Source organism: Solanum dulcamara, chromosome 5, assembly GCF_947179165.1.
Source record: "Solanum dulcamara chromosome 5, daSolDulc1.2, whole genome shotgun sequence".
In the NCBI taxonomy this organism is placed as follows: domain Eukaryota; kingdom Viridiplantae; phylum Streptophyta; class Magnoliopsida; order Solanales; family Solanaceae; genus Solanum; species Solanum dulcamara.
Window position 1 is genome coordinate 8847377 of NC_077241.1, and position 21535 is coordinate 8868911.

Below are 21535 nucleotides of genomic sequence, written 5' to 3' on the forward strand. Positions count from 1 at the left end.
AATCATGATCATAATATAATGATACAAAAAAGGAAATCTAATTATATTTATTGTGATTCAGTCAAATCCTTGTAAAAAAGGAATTAATATAAAAATCTTTGACTCTGTAAAACTACAAGATATTTATTTTACTATAAATAAGTCTTATGTTGAGACCCAAAATCACATTTTATCTTTGTTTTTTTTTATATCAAAGGATTTAAACATGCCAAGAATAGCTAATGGTCGAAAGAAAATTGACATAGTGAAAATTCAAGATGATAAAAGATTACAAGTCACCTTTTCAAAGCGCCGCGCTAATCTCTTCAAGAAGGCTAGTGAACTTTGTACAATGTGTGGTGCCGAAATTGCCATTGTAGGTTTTACCCCTGGTAATAGTGTTTATTCATTTGGGCACCCTTGTGTAGATAGAGTCGTGGATAGGTTTCTCATGGTGAACCCTCCACAAGATATTAATATTTCTGACCAACTCGTTGAGGTTTACCGGAAAGAGAGAATTCGTCAGGGAAATAGAGAGGTAAGCGAGAAACAAGAGATGCTAGATAGGGAGATAAAACATAGAGAAGCGCTACAAGCAATGAAGAGGGATACTGCTTCGGGCCAACATTGGTGGGAAGCTCCAATTGAAGATCTCAACTCTCCTCAACTTAAACAAATGGAGAAGGCCTTGGAATTCATAAATGAGAGACTTAGAAGAGAGGCACAACGCCAACAAATGGTGCATGGTACTATATTCCCATTTTCAAATTTTGGAAGTTCTTTGACTCCTACTGGAAGTTCTTCCAATGCAAGACGGTCTTAATTTCATGATTTATCTCTTTTCAATGTCAAAACATGTCTCAAAGGACTCAACTTGGTGCTCATATGGCTCGTGAATTTATTTTTTCAGTAATTTTGAATTAGTTCAATATTTACAAATGATATACATTTTTTTCGTGTTTAAAATGATCTTATATAGACATATTTCAATAAGTTTATCCTCATCGCTAGCTATAGTTCAGTGTGAATAAACTATCCTTAATTAAATTCGCAATATCTATGATTTTAATTTTATGTTTTTAACGTTTACAATTGTATGGAATGGACGATATTTATTTAGTATATGGTAATTACTTATTGATTGACATAGATTCCATAGCAAAGCTCTTTGACATTTCAAAACAGAACAACAAGACTCAACTTTTATACAAATAGGATCTACTTGTTAATTAAATAGTTTGCAAGAAGTTCTACCATTATAACCATGCTTTTATGTATTTGAAATTATCTTATATAAGCATAATAGCATGTAGATTTTGTTATTGTTGTTAACAATAGCTTGGTGTGGTAAACTATAATTTAGTTTAAAGTATCTCTAATTTTATTCTTATTTTTTCAGTATGTTTACAACGGAAATAAAAAATATGTATGTCATTTTTCGAGTTTGCTCAATCATTAATTGATTTGGATGTTCATATATAAGTGTTGAATGCTAAATTTGTAAGAGACTAAATTTGAACACGATAAAGAAAAGTTATGTTAGTCTATTTGAAGTACAAATCATCTCATTTTAAAAAAGAACTAAAACCTAATGAAATATGAAAGAAAGAGTTGCACATTATGACACTTTCTAGTTCTTTCTTTTTCCTATTTTGTAAGTTTAATAAAATCCAACTTTTACGTGTTCTTTTTAACTTAGTGAACAACAAAGTACATTTAGCGTCTTGATTAAAAATTTCATCATCGACAATTTACGAATTGATGAGAGTTATGCAAATCATCTAATATATATGCTGAATCACCAAATTCTATGATAATTTTGCAGGCCAATCCGTATGATAATTTTTTCTCATTTATTTTTATCTGGCTTTCTATTCTTATATAGTGTGTTGTGTTAATCTCTTGTAATTTACTTTCAGTTTTTGATGGTTTTGACTTATATCACATGTCTTGAGGTATTTTGGTTGAATTTCAACGCATTGATATTAAAAGTGGAAAGACCTTAAGCTTAAAGTTAAATTACTAAAACATCTTTCTAAATGGTTTAAATATCCTATATATAAAAAAGAAAATCATATTGCTTCGTACTCTATCGTTAATAGCCACAAATATTCAACTCACACTAAAACTTGTCTTGATCAAGACAACCCAACACAGTAAAACTTGTCTTGTCCAAATTAGTTGTTTCTCTTCTTTTTTATCTTGTGAGACAACAAATTACAAATAGACCATACATCTTAGGTAGTAAATTGTTAATTATTTATGCTTTATATCCCATATCATTGTCTTTTGTTCTTGTTTTTATAATTTTTTGTTCCATTAATTTCAATTATGAACCCAAAAGTGTCAACTATAGCTTTCCTACCCAGGAGAGAGCTCATCTTTTTTAACGATTCGAGGTTGTCTGTTAGGATGAAAGAGAAAAATGTTATGCTTTTTTGGGCAGGATAGAGGTCAAGGTCTGACATGGTTATCATAGATACTATTTTTGTCTTTGATCAGATGGCTATGGTCTTGTTTGATTTAGGTTCTACTTACTCTTATGTGTTAGTTCAGTTTTCTTTGGTTTTTGATTTGATCTGTTATATACTTGATGCCCTCATCCATGTTTCTACCCTTGTTGGAGAGTTTGCCATAGTCACCCATGTGTACCGTGCTTGTTCTATTTTGTTTATGGGATTTCATACTTGGGTGGATCTTGTTATTTTGGACATGGTTGATTTTGATGTGATCTTAGGTATGACTTATATGTCCCCCTATTATGTTCTACTTAACTATAACGTTGTGACTATGGCTCTAGAGCTCCGCAAAGGGAAAGGTTAGAGTGAGAAGGTGTGTACAAGCCTAAGCCAACCAAGATCATATCCTTCATCTGAGCTAAAAACTAGTGGGCAGGGTTGTTTGGCCTATTTGACTTATATTCGATATGTTGATACAGGTTCCCCCTCCATTGAGTTTGTTCCTATATTTTAAGAGTTTAAGAAAGTGTTTCCTACTGATTTGCCCGGTATGCCTCCGAATAGGGATATAGACTTTCATATTGATTTGGAGCTAGGCACTCACCCAATCTCTATTCCTCCCTATCGCATGGTCCCAACTGATTTAAGAGAACTTAAGACTCAGATCCAAGAGCTCCTTGATAATGGTTTTATTCTTTCTAGTGCTTTTCCATGAGGTGCTCCAGTTTTGTTTGTGAAGAAAAAGGATGGTAGCATGAAAATGTTTATAGACTATCAAAAATTGAATAGGGTTACCATCCACACCCCTTACTTCATACAGATGATCTATCTATTTGATCAGTTGTAGGGTGCCTCAGTCTTTCCAAAAATTGATATCTGGTCGGGATATCATCAACTGGAGATTATGCCTGACGATGTACCCAAAACAACATCTAGAACTCGATATGGGTATTATGAGTTCTTAGTAATGTCATTTGGATTAACTAATGCATCTGCAACCTTCATGACTTTGATGATAGAGTGTTCAAAACATTTCTGGAGTTCTTTGTAATTGTGTTTATTTATGACATCCTGATCTATTTGAAGAGCATGCAAATCATCCATGTATTGTTATGGGTCTCCTAGGGAAACATAAATTGTATGCTAAATTCTCTAAGTGTGAATTCTGATTATCTTTGATTTCCTTTCTATGGAATGTGGTTTCGAAAGAAGGGATGATGGTAGATCCTTAGAAATTTGAGGTAGTCAATAATTGGGTCTGGCCTAGTTTTGTGAATGAGGTTAGGTGTTTTTTGGGGCTTGCATTTACTATCTATGGTTCATGAAGAATTTTGTTGCTATTGCTACACACTTGACCATGCTGACTTAGAAGGAGGTACCTCTTGAGTAGAATGATAAGTGTAAAGAGAGATTTCAAATTCTCAAGATGCTTCTGACTACAACACCTATCCTGACATTTGAAGGTAAGGAATTTACTGTCGATTGTGATGTTTCACATTCAGACTTTGATGATGTGTTTATGCAGGATAAGAATGTCATAGCCTATGCCTCAAGGTAGTTAAAAGTTCATGAGAGAATTACCCTAAGCATGACTTGGAGTTGGAAAAGATAGTGTTTGACCTCAAGATCTGGCAACATTATCTCTATGGTATCAAGTGTGAGGTGTTTATTGATTATCCCAGTCTACATCATATGTTCACTGCGAAAGTTTTGAATGTGGGGCAGCGAAGGTTGATGGAATTACTCAAGGATTATGATGTCACCTTTCAGTACCATCCAGGTAAGGCTAATGTGGTGGAAGACGTATTGAGCTAGAAAATAGTTAGCATGGGCAGTCTAGTTTGTTTGGGTGTATCTAAGAGACCCTTATCTAGAGAGATTCAGTTTTTGGAGACTAAGTTAATAGAGTTAGGCATCTTAGAGAAAGGTGGGTTATTAGCCAGTATTGAGGTTAGACCCACTTTTATTTGGGATATCAAATCCAAGTAGTTTGAAGATGAGAGTTTGAGAGATCTTAGAAAGAAGTCAGTGTTTGTCAAGGCTCAAGATGATGCTCTTGACGCGGGCAGTGTGCTTAGTTTTAGGGGAAGGATTTGTGTTCCCTAGGCCGATTAATTGATCCAAAAGCTGGTGATAGTGTCTCATTGTTTGCGATATTCTATTCTTCTTGGTGTGACGGTGTGACCAAGATGTATAGTGACCTTATAGGCTTTACAGGGGGCCCAAAATGAAGAAAGACATAACTGAGTTGTGGCTAAGTGTCAAAACTTCAACAGGTAAAGTATGATCATCATAGTTCTGCATGTTTACTTCAGAGAATGCCGATTCATGAATTTAAATGAGGGAAGCTTGCTATGGATTTTGTGGTGGGTATTCCTAAGACCTTGGGAAAGTGTGACTCGATTTGGGTGGTTATTGATATACTGACTAAATCAGCCCACTTCATCCCGGTCAAAGTGGATCATAATGCTTAACAGTTGGAAAATATATATGTTAAGGAGATAGTAAGGTTACACAGGGTTCCCCTTTTTATCATCTCATATCATGGTACTCATTTTACTTCGAAGTTTTGGGGGAAATTGAATGAGAAGTTCAACACTTAACTCACTTCCAGCACAACCTTTCATCCAAAGACTGATAGTCAGTCGAAAAGGACAATTCAGGTATTGGAAGACATGTTGAGGGTGTGTGTGATCGATTTTTTGGGCCATTAAGATAAGTTCCTACCCTTGTGTGAGTTCTCTTATAATAACAGTTAGCCTCTAGCATTGACATATCACCATTTGAAGTAGTTTTGGAAGGGAATGTTGATCGGCCATAGAAAGGTTAGAGGCTGGAGATGTGAAAACCTTGGGAGTTGATCTAGTAAAGCATGCTCAAGATAAGATAACGAGTATACAAACTAAAATTTTAGCAGTCCAGAGTCGGCAGGAGGAATATGAGGAATGCATTATAAGAGATATGACATTTCAGGCTAGTGAACAAGTACTACTGAAAGTGTCACCCATAAAAGGGTTATGAGGTTCGATAAGAAAGGAAATCTTAGCCCATGCTATATTGTCCCATTTGTGATTCTTAATTATGGGGGGCAACAGTATTATAGGCTGGCTCTATCGCTCAGCTTATTTGGAGTCCATCTTGTGTATTATGTATCCATGTTTAAGAGATACCATGGGGATAGAAATTATGAGATTTAGTCTTCCTAGACAAAGATCTCTAGTATGAAGAAGAATTGGTTGCAATTCTTGATCGTGATGTCTGGAAGTTGAGGAATAAAGAGATAAAGTTAGTGAAAGTATAATGAAGCATCGACCGGTCCTACCTAGGAACTAGAGAAGGACATGCGAGATAAGTACCCTCTTTTTTTAATTCAGGTAATATTCTACTCTTGTCTTAGCCCAGTTTTTCTTGTTTGATTACTCGAAGACGAGTGATAGGTTGTAAGACCTCGAAAATTTGGAAAGTCCTAAAACAAGAAACAAAGAATGAAAATGCAGAAAACTAGAATCAGGTGTCGACCACAGAAAGCCATCACGGGATGTGGTACACACCACGCCCCGTGGTGAGCCACTGTGTTGGTGATTTAGAGGCTCAAACTGTAGGGAATGGTCCTTGATGAGGGACCATGGACCGGGATTAGCACCATGGGCTTTGAACCCTCCGTGGTGACCCCTTCCCAAATCCCTCAGGAAACATTCAAAGCCAAGGACCATGGATGACCACCATGGGCCATTGTACTCTTCACGGACCGTGGTGAGCTTCCGTGGTGGTCACTCTGTAGGCATTCGTTAGGATTTGTACCAAGGCCATATTTCATAGACCGTGATGCCCTTCACGAACTATGAAGACCCTCGTAAAGAAAGTTCAGAGACCTACCTTGCAGACTTAAAAAAATATTTCCCCAAGTCATTCATCACAGGACACCACCACGGGCTGTGGTGAGCACCACAGACCGTGAAGGGTCCTCGTGAAGCCAGTTTGGTCAGTTTTTAAAAGGAGCATTTTGGTCTGTTTTGCTGTATTTTAATATTGAAGTATGATCATTTTGGGGACTGAATTGACCTATCTAAAAGCCCTAAACTATCCTCAAGCCCTCATTCTTACACTTATAATTAAAACACAAAATTTCCTTCCTCTCAAAGTTCTCGCAAGGGTTTCAAGAAAAGCTAGAGTTTTCACTCCAAGGTTCTTCAAGTCTCCACTCTCAAAGCTTGCTTTAGGAAATTATTTCCCCAAGGTATATGGGTCCCATTCATGGGTTCTTCCACCTATGGAGCCTAAGTGATTTCTAAACTCAATATTTTAATTTTAAATGATGAAATCTTATGGGTTTTTACATAATGATTACAAATGCATAGATTGTTGTCTATTTGAAGTTTATTTACCCGTGACTCTCAATTTCATGAAATGAATGGTTTATCAAAGTCCCTATATGAAGGCATGAAAGTAACGTTAAAGTATATTAGTGGGTGTTTTAAAGATATTTTAATTGATGCATTTCCATCATTCTTATGCATGCCAAAATTGTTTTAAATGTATTTGAAGGTTGAATGAAGTGAACCCACCTAGTTTCATTATGTTGAAATGAAGTTGAATTGAAAGGTTTGACTCCAAAATAGAAGTTTATGAAAGAAAATGTTTATGATTAAATGGAGTCTTATGAAATGAAAGAATGATTTAATGATGATGAAGGGCTTCTCACACATTTGAATCAAATGAAATATTTTAATGAGCTATTATACCATATGATGATTTGATGTCTAAAGTTATATTAATGCCTATGTTATTTTGAAAATTCAAATTTTATTCCATGGGATTTCACCTAGCACCGAATGTAGCATGTAGATGGGGACTCGACCTAAGGGGTCCTTAAATAAAGTTTCATGTTGCCTTAACTATGCGCCAACATAGGATCCCTTGTAGGGTATTTAGGCTAGTTGATCCACAAATAGCCATTAAAGTTGAAGTTACAGAAGTAATTAAAGTTGACAGAGTTCTATCCGGCAAGTAGTCTTCCCGTGCCAACATAGGGGTTATGTTGGATTCCATGTAATAGCTCATATGGTATTACATGTCAGTTACAGTCATCTTCCCATAAAATGAATATTTAAAGGTTATTCACATGAATGATTATGAATGCATTGCACTATATTTTTTATTACACAGATGTTCTAATGTTTCTCAAAGGTTCATGCATGTATACATACTTAGTACATTCAAAGTACTAATGTATACTCTTTTGTCTGCATGGTATCACCATGTAGAGACCGGCGTTGCTCCACATTCTCCTCCTGTTGGCTAGTTGATTACGTTGAAGGCTACTACCTTGGTGAGTTCTCATGTTTCGGGGACAATATCCTTTCTTCTTTGTAGCTTATGACATGAATAGACGTATGGTTATGTTTTGCTACTTTTGACACTTATTATGAGAGTGAGCTAGGAACATGTCTTAGCCCCCACCAAGTCTAAAGTAGTAGAGGTATTGTTGGACAAATTAAGCGTTGTTTGATATTGTTAATGCCACTTGTTCTATGTTGTTTCCCTTAGTCCCATTATCCCCTTTATTTTTTACTTATGGTTTTAAAGTTATTACCTATGAAAGCTAAATGAATGCTAAGAGGCTTGGATGAGGAACCTCCGTGTATCTCATTCGCCGTATCACATCTAGGCCTTAGGCCTGGGTCATGACATAGGTAAATTGATACCTATTGTAATGACCGATTCCTGTCATTATGGATAAACCAATGGGGAAGAAATTTAGGCCAAAAAACTTTTGAGTAGTAGCTTAAAATTTTTGAGACTAGGCTAGACTTGAACCGAATCTTAGTTAGGTGAGGGCTAGGGAAATATGGTAATGGATTGAGGTTAATTTCTAAGGTTTTATTGTTTGATCTAGTATCCAAGACGTTACGAAATTTATAAGGCCTTATGAAAATGAATTCGGGTGAGTAGATCTCCCAGAATTGAATTTGTCCTGGAAAGCTTAACTTGGAACGTCAGAATTTGAGGTGTGTTATGAAATAGGGGCTTGGAACATGAATTTCAAGTTTTTGTCTCAGTGAAAGCCTCCATATAGTGGGGAACGCTATAGTGGGACAGTCGCGGGTCTTAAGTCAGAAAAGTTCTGAAATTATTTTTATTTTTGCAACTTCATTTTTGGGAAGCTAGAAATGACCTAGGACTATTTCTTTCCAATTTTCCACCAATTTCTTTGGTAAAGTTAAGTTATTCATTTCTCTTACTTGTAATTCGATTCTTAAGCCTTAGAATCTATGCGAATTTTCTTAGGGGGAAGTTTTTTCCTGAAATTAATGGTGGAAAAAGTCTAAATTGGGCGAGATGATCAAAAAATTGGCCAACGTTTAGAATTTTGATATAATTTGGGTAATGTAGGTCATTGTTCATTGGTTACTTATATTAAGAGTGAGCCAAAGCATTAGAAAAAGGAAAAAAACTCCAGTTCTTTAGAGTTCAAAGGCGTGTTCCGAGGTAGGTGATAACTGTATTTTCCCATTTGTGTTATATATTCTTGTTAATTACTTCACTATTATTGCATGGATGATATATAATTGGTGAAAAAGAAAGAACATGAAGTGAAATGATATCTTGTGATCAAATTGTATACAATGAATGTATTACTTAGTTGTATAAGCATGTTTGCTTATTCACTGTGGTTGTGATTGTAATGTGTGATGTATAATTCCATGTTTGAATCAGGTACCACACTGACATATTTGTATTGGGTTCCACTTCAGTTTGATTGGATTGGGTACCATGCCGGTATATTTAGAACGGTTACCACACCAGTACACTAACTATTTGAATGGGTACAATAATTGCATAACTGTGGCGTGATTGTATTGTGACTGAGTATGTTTACATGTATAATGATATAAAAGGTTGCATAACTATGGTGTGATTGTATATTGTTTCCTTACTATGTTGAGTTTCCTATTCATATTTCATATACCGCATGATCCTACCAGTACACTTTGGTTGTGTACTGATACTGCACTTACTCTTTCTTTGTTGAGTATATGCATATTCAGGCGGCTATTGAGAGACCTTAGTTAGGAGATTAACGATCGTTTAGATTCAAAGGTGAGCTAGTTCTTTCTGGATCTCGTGGATTCATCTTAGTTCTTAATCCTTTCTTATTGGACTCAGAATTTTAGATTCTTACTTATTATTTATTGTTTTGTCGAATCCCCTTATTCTAGACCCTTGGATAGAGTTTTGATACAATGATTTTCAGGTTCTCAAGAGGTAATTTCCGCATGCTTTTGATAACATTATCTGAGTTTATGGTAACTTAACTATTAATCTAATTATTTAAACTATTTCTACGTATTTAAAATCGTGTTGGTTGATAGTAGGCTTTAGTTTGGTGTAGTATTGGTTCTCCCACCGAAGGGTTAGTGTGGGTTCCACTCACAACGAGTCAAGATTGTGACATGATCTTAATTGCTTTTGGTTGGAGAAATGAATTTAGTCCTTTCTTGTGATTTTTGGAAACCCACTAGACCTAAAAAGCCTACCATTGAACTAAATGTATCTCTAATTGACCCCTTTTTAGATTGATACCATTTCTATGGAAACCACATTACAATCCTTACCCTTTTTGAGAAAATGAATCCTTCCCTCTTTGAACTCTAAAAGGAATTGGAAAATGAGGTTAAAATCCTAAGTTGGGGCTGATAAAAATGGATGGAGGTGATGCTAACTACGTGGTGGCTTGAGAATAGAGCAATGAATGGATAAGTCATAGAAATGAGGAATATGTTCTAAAAGAAGCAAAGTCTAGAAAGAAAGAATAGAAGCTTCGAAAATGAAAGAAAAGAATTCCTCCAAAATATGAAATTGTTACATGTGGAGAATCTAGTGTGAAGTGAAAAGAAGGGTGTGCTTGGAAAAATGATGAAAAATGGTGATTAGGTAAATGAAAAGTGTATGTAGAGTTCAAGGAGGGTGTAGTCACTTTTACCCAAATAATATCCTAAGTTTCCCTAAGCCTACATTAAAAACTTGATAAAAGTTCTTAGTGATTTCCAACCAATTGTTTTTGAGTCATTGTTGATCTAAAATAAGGGCAAGCCTATGGTTGGGTACTTGTAAGAATGAGAAATTCTTTGTGAGTGTAAGTGTTTGTGTATTTGTCCCTTGCTTTATGAATACTTTGTAAGTTATTTTGGGACATTCTTTCTTGTGAGGGAATTAAATTAAGAGAGTGGTGATTTTGGAACTCCGAAATTGAGCGAAATGAAAATATGAAAGAACTAGTGGTTTTGAGTCACATCTTGAGAATGAGTTGCTGTCACATGATTATTCTTGAACAAATGTTGTGCATTCATGAATATGTGTTTTGAATGAGAGGGGAGCATTCAAAGGATTTTTGAATGTATGGGCTAATTTCTAGTACCAACTGGTAACATTTAATTATACTTCTCAAAAGGAATATAGACGATCGTTAGCAGTCTATTTACCCCACTAAGAGTCGGGGTCGATCCTACAGAGAATAGGTTGAAACAAGTCTATTAGAAAGCAATCACTTTTCACTTGTAGTTTTTACTTCCCCAAAACAATAGTGCATAAAGTAAAATGAGGGATTTTGTTGTTTAATTTAGTAACACTTAATGATGTTTTAGAAAAGTAACTAACAATTAAGTTGTGAACAATATGAGAATTTAGCTAGGATTGTGTTCCCCATAACGTTTAACTCAGCAGACTAATCGTGTTAGTGGTAACATTTTAATGCATTGTATATAAAATCAAGCGAGTTATGCAACATCTAATTCACCTCCCAATCCTTCTTAAATGCAGTTGATTCATCTCCTCCCAGTCTCAGAATATATGCTTTACTAACCCTTTCTATGGATCTCAGAGTACTATCCCCTCTCGAGCTCAAGTAACTTAGACGAAGTTTTGTTCCTCCGAATTACAGTTGTGATAATCTTTTCATAATCACGACCTTCCTCTTAGGAAAGAAATGAATACATGTATGTTCCCAATATGTGCACTCATCAACAAAGTCTTATAAATGAAGAAAATCACAATACATGCATGACAGATCGCGAGAATCACTTTACACATTTACCTACTTCGTTATTTTGTCATGGTTCCTACAACCCTAGTTGTGGGCTTAGCTACTCATTATTCTAAGTAAAAGAATACGAATTTGTGAAGAATTCATGAATCAATACCTATGCGAATGAAGAAGTAAACCTTGAATCACACACACGAACCACAAATTAAAAGTGAAAAACTAAAATTGTATTGCAAGAATCAATCTTAAAAATTAGTAAAATGTATCTTCAATGTTGTCACAATAATAATCAAAAACTAATGATAAAAAGTGTAACCCTAAAAATTAAAATAAATTCAGATATTTATAGAAGTACAAAACCTAATCCTAAACCAACTAGAAAAACTTAATTCGACATAGTTGACGCTCACTCACCACGGACTGTACTGAACTTCATAGTCTGTGGTCCTCCTCTGTGGTGTTTAACTAGGATCCATGTTGTGTTGCCTTCATTTGTTCATGGGAAATCATCACACCTCGTGGTGCTAAATACGATCCGTAGTAGAGTCCGTGATGATAGCCTTTGCCAATTCTCCAATTTCTTCCATCTATCTTTACGATCAGTCACTATAGTCTGTAGTGGGCTCCATGACCAATGATAGGTTCCAAGGAGTTACGCTTGGCCAAAATTTCAACATTAGCCTCTTCACAAGGTTAGCATTACGACAACCACCATGGCCGGTGCAAGGTAATACGGTCCGTGGTGGATTCCATAGAGTTATACTTCAAAGTTTCAGCATCAGCTTCTTTCTCTCATTAGCACTATGCCAACCACCATTGCCCGTGCATGGCACTACGGTTTGTGGTGAGGCTCGTAGTCCTCACTCTTCAGCAAAATAGAAACTCAAACCCAACAAATCATCCAAACACATGTGCGACTTAGTTTTCCTGCAAAATAGACAAAATACACATCATATCTACAGAAACATGCTTGAAACACATACTAATTCACCGTTTTGAGCATCGAAAGTGTCATAAATACATGACACATAAACACCCTCAATTTAGAACCATTATTTGTCCTCAAGTAATAACACAAAACAAAACAACATGACGCGCAAACACAAATAACTATAAAGAGATACATAGCAGCCAAACACATCAACCATGACCCTCTTATTCAGTTTACTCGACTATGCAATACACTGGCAGTCCAACTAACTCACAAGGATCAATTTATGATATTACACTACTCATAGTTAACCAAGCAAATGCAAATGACAGCATACTAGTCAATATAACAACTCAACAATATAATCATAGTGCCCTCACAAGAAACAAGTCTTTCTCACAGTATGCAAAAATATAATAGAGATTGGGATAAAATCACTCACATGCACAAATGAAGTTCAATCAATGCACATGTACATACCATAGGATTGGCCTTATTTTCTACACCATTTTTGAATAGCTCTTTTAGTATCACATTAGGACTTTCTTTGCTTGTAACGTTGGCTCGGGCTTAGGTAGGATATATTTTGGATTTAAGTGACTACTTTTCCCCTCCTTGATGCTACTTTGACTCAGCAACTTCTCTTCCAATCCCCAAACTATTTCATTCCCTTGTTTACTTCTCTATTCTTGCCCGGATGTGTTTTCCGCCTTTGTTCTTTTCTTCTTCTTTCTCTTTTTTTCTAAGTGTGGTTTTTGATTGAAATTCTTAATTTCATAGTACATCACACTTGTTTTTTTATTTCATCAGCGGCCACACCCATGCTTGTTATTTTTCTTCTCATCACACAACTCTTTTCATACCCCACCTTTCCATTTCTCTCTATAGTAGCCACCCTCAACTTAGGCTTTTGGCCTCAATTGAGGTGTACATTATTTTAAGAGGGACCAAAACCAAGATAAAGTTATATAGTCAGACGGGAAGGTGATTTGTGTTATGCCAAGGAAAAGGTCTTTATTCAGGCTCAAACTTTTGGTTCAAAGGGTACAAACTTCATTGGTTGGTTATTTTTAGGCTAAGTGACTAATTTTCAACAATGGCCTATGATCCTATCCTAATAAAGATATTTAATCATTTCAGTGAGACAAACCAGACAAGTTCTAGATTACAAATACATTATTCAAACTAAGTATTTAAGCTCACACACATGGCACATATAGTATACTATTTAGCACTAATCAACACATTCATGTCCTAGCTTACATTTGATCGACAAGATCTTTTGTACAATGTCATATAAAGATCATAACAAGTGAGTTTTCACAAGCCAGACCAATTATATAGTATTTTACAAAATTTTCAGTTGGGAGTCATTTTTGTTCAATTTAACTCATTCTTTTCACAGGCTACTATATTCTTCTATAGACTCTTGTATATACACAAAAACAATCCTAAACATGCCAGTTCTACTAAATATACAACACTTGAAAGAAAATAAACATAGAAACAAAAACTTCAAGCGTCAAGATGCCCCATCCCCTATCAAAAATTTATGCATTTCCTCAATTGTATGTCAATAAGATCAGTAATAAATATAAGGAAATAATCATACCTATGATGCATTAGGCGTCAGTCGGTGGTGGTGTAGTGGCACCAGCGTTGGCTAGTGTACTCAATGATATAAGCTTCCCCAGAGGATCATCGCTTGTAGTAGGAGTAAGCGTGCTAGGAGGCACCTTAATCATAGTCATAGCTGGAGCCGAGATCACAACAGTCTCAGAAGGAACAATTCCACTAGCTGACACTCCAACCTTTGCAGCCTCAAGACGCTGCATCTCGAGCTCCTCTCTCTCCTGGAATTCTTTTCGAGAAGCATACTTAGGCTTCTTCTCAACTTTCTTCTCTGCTCTCTTTGCCTTTTCTACCTCATCAGGAGAGCTATCACTCTATCACCACTTCTTTCCCTTGCCCTTTTATCAGGCTTGAGTGCTAAAATGATGCCCCACACCCCATTTAGTTGCATGGGTGCGGGAGGTGCCGAAAATAGCTGTAATAAAGTATCTGTGGCACTAGCAGGGATAATAGAGGACAACATTTCTTCTAATTTACCCACGACTACTCATAAGGTTGCCATCTCCAACTGTAAAAATATAGTCTCCGCATTACCTAGATTACCACTGTAAGTAGTGATATGGCCCTCACGTCATCAATGTGGCTCTGTATTAATGTAACCTCCTACATGAGCTCTCTGTGAATCTGAGTGGCCTCCTACTGCATGGAATTTGTATTTGGAAGCATTCTTGGTGCATGTTTATGCCATGGTACTCGTGGAAGAGACAAATAGTTAATACCCTAACAAGATGATGCGACGAACTTAAATGGGTACCCATACTTCCTCGTGTTGCATACAATCATGACAATAACCCTTAAGAAATGATGCCGCTTAATTTATCATAGGGTGATCACAAGCAAAAACTAGAATAAAAACTCCTTTTGGATTTTTCAGTGTGTCAGAAAATTTTAAAACTCATTTACTATGGTGGAAAGTTCGAAAGCTAAGGACAAATGAGATTGTTTCAGTGAAGATGCAATGGAAGCACTGTCTAATCAAGGAGGCTACTTAGAAGGTAGAGTCTGACATGTGTGCTAGATATACTTATCTCATCAAAGCTTTAGATACTTTATTTTACTTTATGTTTGAGGAATGGTTTTTAGTGGTAGATAATGACCCTGAAGGTTATTTTTGGAAAATTACCATTTTAACCCTCATGGTAGATGTTCCGGGTCATATTTGGTCAGTTTATGAAGTTGGTTTTGAAACTCATTTGAAAAGTTGTGATTTTTGGATGTTTTTGAGTTTTGGAACTTTAAGTTGTTAAAAGTGATTTTTTGGTAACAACAGCAGTTATGAGTCTCGAAATGGAATTCCTCCATTTCCATCAGCCTTGGAATGCAAGATTTGGTCTAGGAATGTTGTCATTTTTCTATTCTGAGGTCTTTACATGGATTTGAGCCCTTGAGTTTCTAGTTTAAGTGAAATTAGGTTACGAGTTGACTTTGATCAACATTTGAAGTTCAGACACTCAAATTGGATTTTCAATGATTTCGTTAGATTTAAGGAATGATTTTAGTCTTAGAGAGGCCTTGATTGAATTTTAGGAGGTTTCAAGGGCAGTTTTGTCATGACCCAAACTAGGCCTTAGGCGCGATAGGACGATTAGAGTTTCGAGATACCCTAACCAAGCCTCTTGACATATCATAAATATACATATATAAGGTAAATGAAACAATAAGACTAAATGGTAAATGCGGAATAAAAGTCTCAACATGAATATCTCAATGGGAGTATATCATCATAAAGGAAAACAAGGTAAAATCTCTGAGAATGGGACAACATAGACTCCATAACAATCTAACATTCCTCTACTAGTCTAGTCGGGCATAGGATAAGCTCCTAGCTCACCAACATAAGAAGTAAAAGTCATAAGGAACAATAGAAATCATAAATGTATCATCCTTGAATTATGAGGACTCACTAACAAGAGGAAAGTAGGCTCAATATCTAGCCACGAGCAGAGTGTGTAAAGTGATCGTCGGACCCTACAGTAGGATATAGTGTAGGCAAAAGTATGCTATGCACTAAGTATGTGAGAAGCATGTATGAATAATGGTAATCAAACATAGTAAATATAAACATGTGATGCATGACCAATATTTTGAAAACATGAGTAAAACTCAAAAACATTTGAAGATATCATATGGTCAATGCATCATAAAACATCATAAGATCTTATAACATAATATATACATGTGGGATATTAACCTTAACTGACATATAAGACCATGTGATCTATAACATAGAATCTGATGTAACTCCCACACCGAGAAGAGAGAGACTACTTGCCAAGGTATACTCTGTATCATAAACATAAACATGAGCTATATGTGGATCCTTTAGCTAAGCCATAAAGGAAAAATGAATAGACTATTGGAATTAAGTAGAAGCATAATTGAATAGACCCAATGTAATTTGATCAAAAATCCTAGAATTTGTAGAATTCAAATTGATAGAGAAGAGAGAAAACTTTGGAACTCCATGGATGGAAAGGATCCATAGATGAATTCCCAACATACCTTGATTATCAAAGCCTTACAATAGTGGAACTTGAAGAACGTTAAGATTGAAACCCTAGCTTTTCTTTCTTGAACTTGAGAGAGAATTTGGAGAAGATGAATTGAAGAAATTATGAGAGATTGAGGGAATATGAGGGAATAGGGTATATTTCAAGGCTAAAAGTAGTTATGGGGGTAAATTTTGAGAGATTGAGGGAATGGGGTATATTTCAAGGCTAAAAGCGGTTATGGGGTAGTTATAGGTCCAAATTGACATAGTTTAGGGGTTAAATGAGTGGGAAAAGTCCAAAATACTTCCATAAAAGAAAGGTTTTCTAAATTTCTATTATTTTATACGTGAAATTACTAAAACATCTATCATAAAAGAAAGACACAACAAAACTAAATTCTCTACTCCCACCTAACATAAAAGGTACCTTTTTCATTACTTTTCTTCAATTTGTTATAAAAATAAATGATGGTCTAAGTGTAATCCAATAACATAGTTCTAATTAGGAAAAATATATAATATTAAATCATGATCATAATATAATGATACAAAAAAGGAAATCTAATTATATTTATTGTGATTCAGTCAAATCCTTGTAAAAAAGGAATTAATATAAAAATCTTTGACTCTGTAAAACTACAAGATATTTATTTTACTATAAATAAGTCTTATGTTAAGACCCAAAATCACATTTTATCTTTGTTTTTTTATATCAAAGGATTTAAACATGCCAAGAATAGCTAATGGTCGAAAGAAAATTGGCATAGTGAAAATTCAAGATGATAAAAGATTACAAGTCACCTTTTCAAAGCGCCGCGCTAATCTCTTCAAGAAGGCTAGTGAACTTTGTACAATGTGTGGTGCCGAAATTGCCATTGTAGGTTTTACCCCTGGTAATAGTGTTTATTCATTTGGGCACCCTTGTGTAGATAGAGTCGTGGATAGGTTTCTCATGGTGAACCCTCCACAAGATATTAATATTTCTGACCAACTCGTTGAGGTTTACCGGAAAGAGAGAATTCGTCAGGGAAATAGAGAGGTAAGCGAGAAACAAGAGATGCTAGATAGGGAGATAAAACGTAGAGAAGCGCTACAAGCAATGAAGAGGGATACTGCTTCGGGCCAACGTTGGTGGGAAGCTCCAATTGAAGATCTCAACTCTCCTCAACTTAAACAAATGGAGAAGGCCTTGGAATTCATAAATGAGAGACTTAGAAGAGAGGCACAACGCCAACAAATGGTGCATGGTACTATATTCCCATTTTCAAATTTTGGAAGTTCTTTGACTCCTACTGGAAGTTCTTCCAATGCAAGACGGTCTTAATTTCATGATTTATCTCTTTTCAATGTCAAAACATGTCTCCAAGGATTCAACTTGGTGCTCATATGGCTCGTGAATTTATTTTTTCAGTAATTTTGAAATAGTTCAATATTTACAAATGATATATATATTTTTTCGTATTTAAAATGATCTTATATAGACATATTTCAATAAGTTTATCCTCATCGCTAGCTATAGTTCAGTGTGAATAAACTATCTTTAATTAAATTCGCAATATCTATGATTTTAATTTTATGTTTTTAACGTTTACAATTGTATGGAATAGACGATATTTATTTAGTATATGGTAATTACTTATTGATTGACATAGAATCCATAGCAAAGCTCTTTGACATTTCAAAATAGAACAACAAGACTCAACTTTTATACAAATAGGATCTACTTGTTAATTAAATAGTTTGCAAGAAGTTCTACCATTATAACCATGCTTTTATGTATTTGAAATTATCTTATATAAGCATAATTGCATGTAGATTTTGTTATTGTTGTTAGCAATAGCTTGGAGTGGTAAACTATAATTTAGTTTAAAGTATCTCTAATTTTATTCTTATTTTTTCAGTATGTTTACAACGGAAATAAAAAATATGTATGTCATTTTTTTGAGTTTTCTCAATCATTAATTGATTTGGATGTTCATATATAAGTGTTGAAAGCTAAATTTGTAAGAGACTAAATTTGAACACGATAAAGAAAAGTTATGTTAGTGTATTTGAAGTACAAATCATCTCATTTTAAAAAAGAACTAAAACCTAATGAAATACAACATATATTATCGGTATGTATATAAAAATTAGTAACACACTGACATTAAATTTTACAACTAAATTAGGATAACTCTTCTTATTAAAAAATATGAAAGAAAGAGTTGCACATTATGACACTTTCTAGTTCTTTCTTTTTCCTATTTTGTAAGTTTAATAAAATCCAACTTTTACATGTTCTTTTTAACTTAGTGAACAACAACGTACATTTAGCGTCTTGATTAAAAATTTCATCATCAACAATTCACGAATTGATGAGAGTTATTCAAATCATCTAATATATATGCTGAATCACCAAATTCTATGATAATTTTGCAGGCCAATCCGTATGATAATTTTTTCTCATTTATTTTTATCTGGCTTTCTATTCCTATATAGTGTGTTGTGTTAATCTCTTGTATTTTACTTTCAGTTTTTGATGCTTATGACTTATATCACATGTCTTGAGGGATTTTTGTTGAATTTCAACGCATTGATATTAAAAGTGGGAAGGCCTTAAGCTTAAAGTTAAATTACTAAAACATCTTTCTAAATGATTTAAATATCCTATATATAAAAAAGAAAATCATATTGCTTCGCACTCTATCGTTAATAGCCACAAATATTCAACTCACACTAAAACTTGTTTTGATCAAGACAACCCAACACAATAAAACTTATCTTGTCCAAATTAGTTGTTGCTCTTCTTTTTTATCTTGTGAGACAATAAATTACAAATAGACCATACATCTTGAGGTAGTAAATTGTTAATTATTTATGCTTTATATCCCATATCATTGTCATTTTTTCTTGTTTTTGTAATTATTTGTTCCATTAATTTCAACTATGTACCCAAAACTGTCAACTATAGCTTTCCTACCCAGGAGAGAGCTCATCTTTTTTAACGATTCGAGGTTGTCTGTTAGGATGAAAGAGAAAAATGTTATGCTTTTTGGGCAGGAAAGAGGTCAAGGTCTGACATGGTTATCATAGATACTATTTTTGTCTTTGATCAGATGGCTATGGTCTTGTTTGATTTAGGTTCTACTTACTCTTATGTGTTAGTTCAGTTTTCTTTGGTTTTTGATTTGATCTGTTATATACTTGATGCCCTCATCCATGTTTCTACCCTTGTTGGAGAGTTTGCCATAGTCACCAATGTGTACCGTGCTTGTTCTATTTTGTTTATGGGATTTCAGGCTTGGGTAGATCTTGTTATTTTGGACATAGTTGATTTTGATGTGATCTTAAGTATGACTTGGTTGTCCCCCTATTATGTTCTACTTAACTATAACGCTAAGACTGTGGCTCTAGAGATCCGAAAAGGGAAAGGTTAGAGTGAGAAGGTGTGTACAAGCCTAAGCTAACCAAGATCATATTCTTTATCCGAGCTAAGAAACTAGTGGGGCAGGGTTGTTTGGCCTATTTGACTTATATTCGAGATGTTGATGCATGTTCCCCCCTCCATTGAGTATGTTCCTATATTTTAAGAGTTTAAGGAAGTGTTTCCTACTGATTTGCTCGGTATGCCTCCGAATAGGGATATAGACTTTTATATTGATTTGGAGTCGGGCACTCAACCAATCTCTATTCCTCCCTATTGCATGGTCTCGACTGATTTAAGAGAACTTAAGACTCAGATCCAAGAGCTCCTTGATAATGGTTTTATTCTTTCTAGTGCTTTTCCATGGGGTGCTCCAATTTTGTTTGTGAAGAAAAATGATGGTAGCATGAAAATGTTTATAGACTATCAAAAATTGAATAGGGTTACCATCCACACCCCTTTCTTCGTACAAATGATCTATCTATTTGATCAGTTGTAGGGTGCCTTAGTCTTTCCAAATATTGATATCTGGTTGGGATATCATCAACTAGAGATTATGCCTGACAATGTACCCAAAACGACATCTAGAACTCGATATGGGTATTATGAGTTCTTAGTAATGTCGTTTGGATTAACTAATGCACCTGCAACCTTCATAACTTTGATGAATGGAGTGTTCAAACCATTTCTGGACTTCTTTGTAATTGTGTTTATTGATGACATCCTGATCTATTCGAAGAGCATGCAAATCATCTATGTATTGTTATGGGTCTCCTGGGGAAACATAAATTGTATGTTAAATTCTCTAAGTGTGAATTCTGATTATCTTTTATTTCCTTCCTACGGAATGTGGTTTCGAAAGAAGGGATGATGGTAGATCCCTTGCAATTTAAGGTAGTCAAGAATTGGGTCTGGCCTAGTTCTGTGAATGAGGTTAGGTGTTTTGTGGGGCTTGCATTAACTATCGACGGTTCATGAAGAATTTTTTTGCTATTGCTACACACTTGACCAGGCTAACTTAGAAGGAGGTACGTTTTGAGTAGAGTGATAAGTGTAAAGAGAGCTTTCAAAAGCTCAAGATGCTTCTAACTACAACACCTATCCTGACATTTGAAGGTAAGGACTTTACAGTCTATTGTGATTTTTCACATTCGGGCTTTGGTGTTGTGTTTATGTAGGATAAGAATGTCATAGCCTATGCCTCAAGATAGTTAAAAGTTCATGAGAGAATTACCCTACACATGACTTGGAGTTGGAAAAGATAGTGTTTGACCTCAAGATCTGGCAACATTATCTCTATGGTGACAAGTGTGAGGTGTTTACTGATTATCCTAGTCTACATCATATGTTCACTGAGAAAGTTTTGAATCTAGGGAAGCGAAGGTTGATGGAATTACTCAAGAATTATGATGTCACCATTCAGTACAATCAAGGTAAGGGTAGTGTGGTGGTAGACGTATTGAGCTAGAAAACAGTTAGCATGGGCAGTCTAGTTTATTTGGGTGTATCTAAGAGACCCTTAGCTAGAGAGATTCAGGCTTTGGAGACTAAGTTAATACAATTAGGCATCTTAGAGAAAGATGGGTTGTTAGCA

General features: G+C 35.1%; 2 protein-coding genes across 2 annotated transcripts; both read left to right on the forward strand.

Annotated features, from left to right (window-relative positions):
* The first annotated feature begins 205 nt into the window (after positions 1 to 205).
* LOC129890448 (agamous-like MADS-box protein AGL62) lies at positions 206 to 802 on the forward strand. The gene has a single exon (XM_055966001.1). The coding sequence runs from the start codon at positions 206 to 208 to the stop codon at positions 800 to 802; it is 597 nt and encodes a 198-aa protein (XP_055821976.1).
* Positions 803 to 17262: 16460 nt separating this feature from the next.
* Positions 17263 to 17859, forward strand: LOC129890449 (agamous-like MADS-box protein AGL62). The gene has a single exon (XM_055966002.1). The coding sequence runs from the start codon at positions 17263 to 17265 to the stop codon at positions 17857 to 17859; it is 597 nt and encodes a 198-aa protein (XP_055821977.1).
* Positions 17860 to 21535: the final 3676 nt, after the last annotated feature.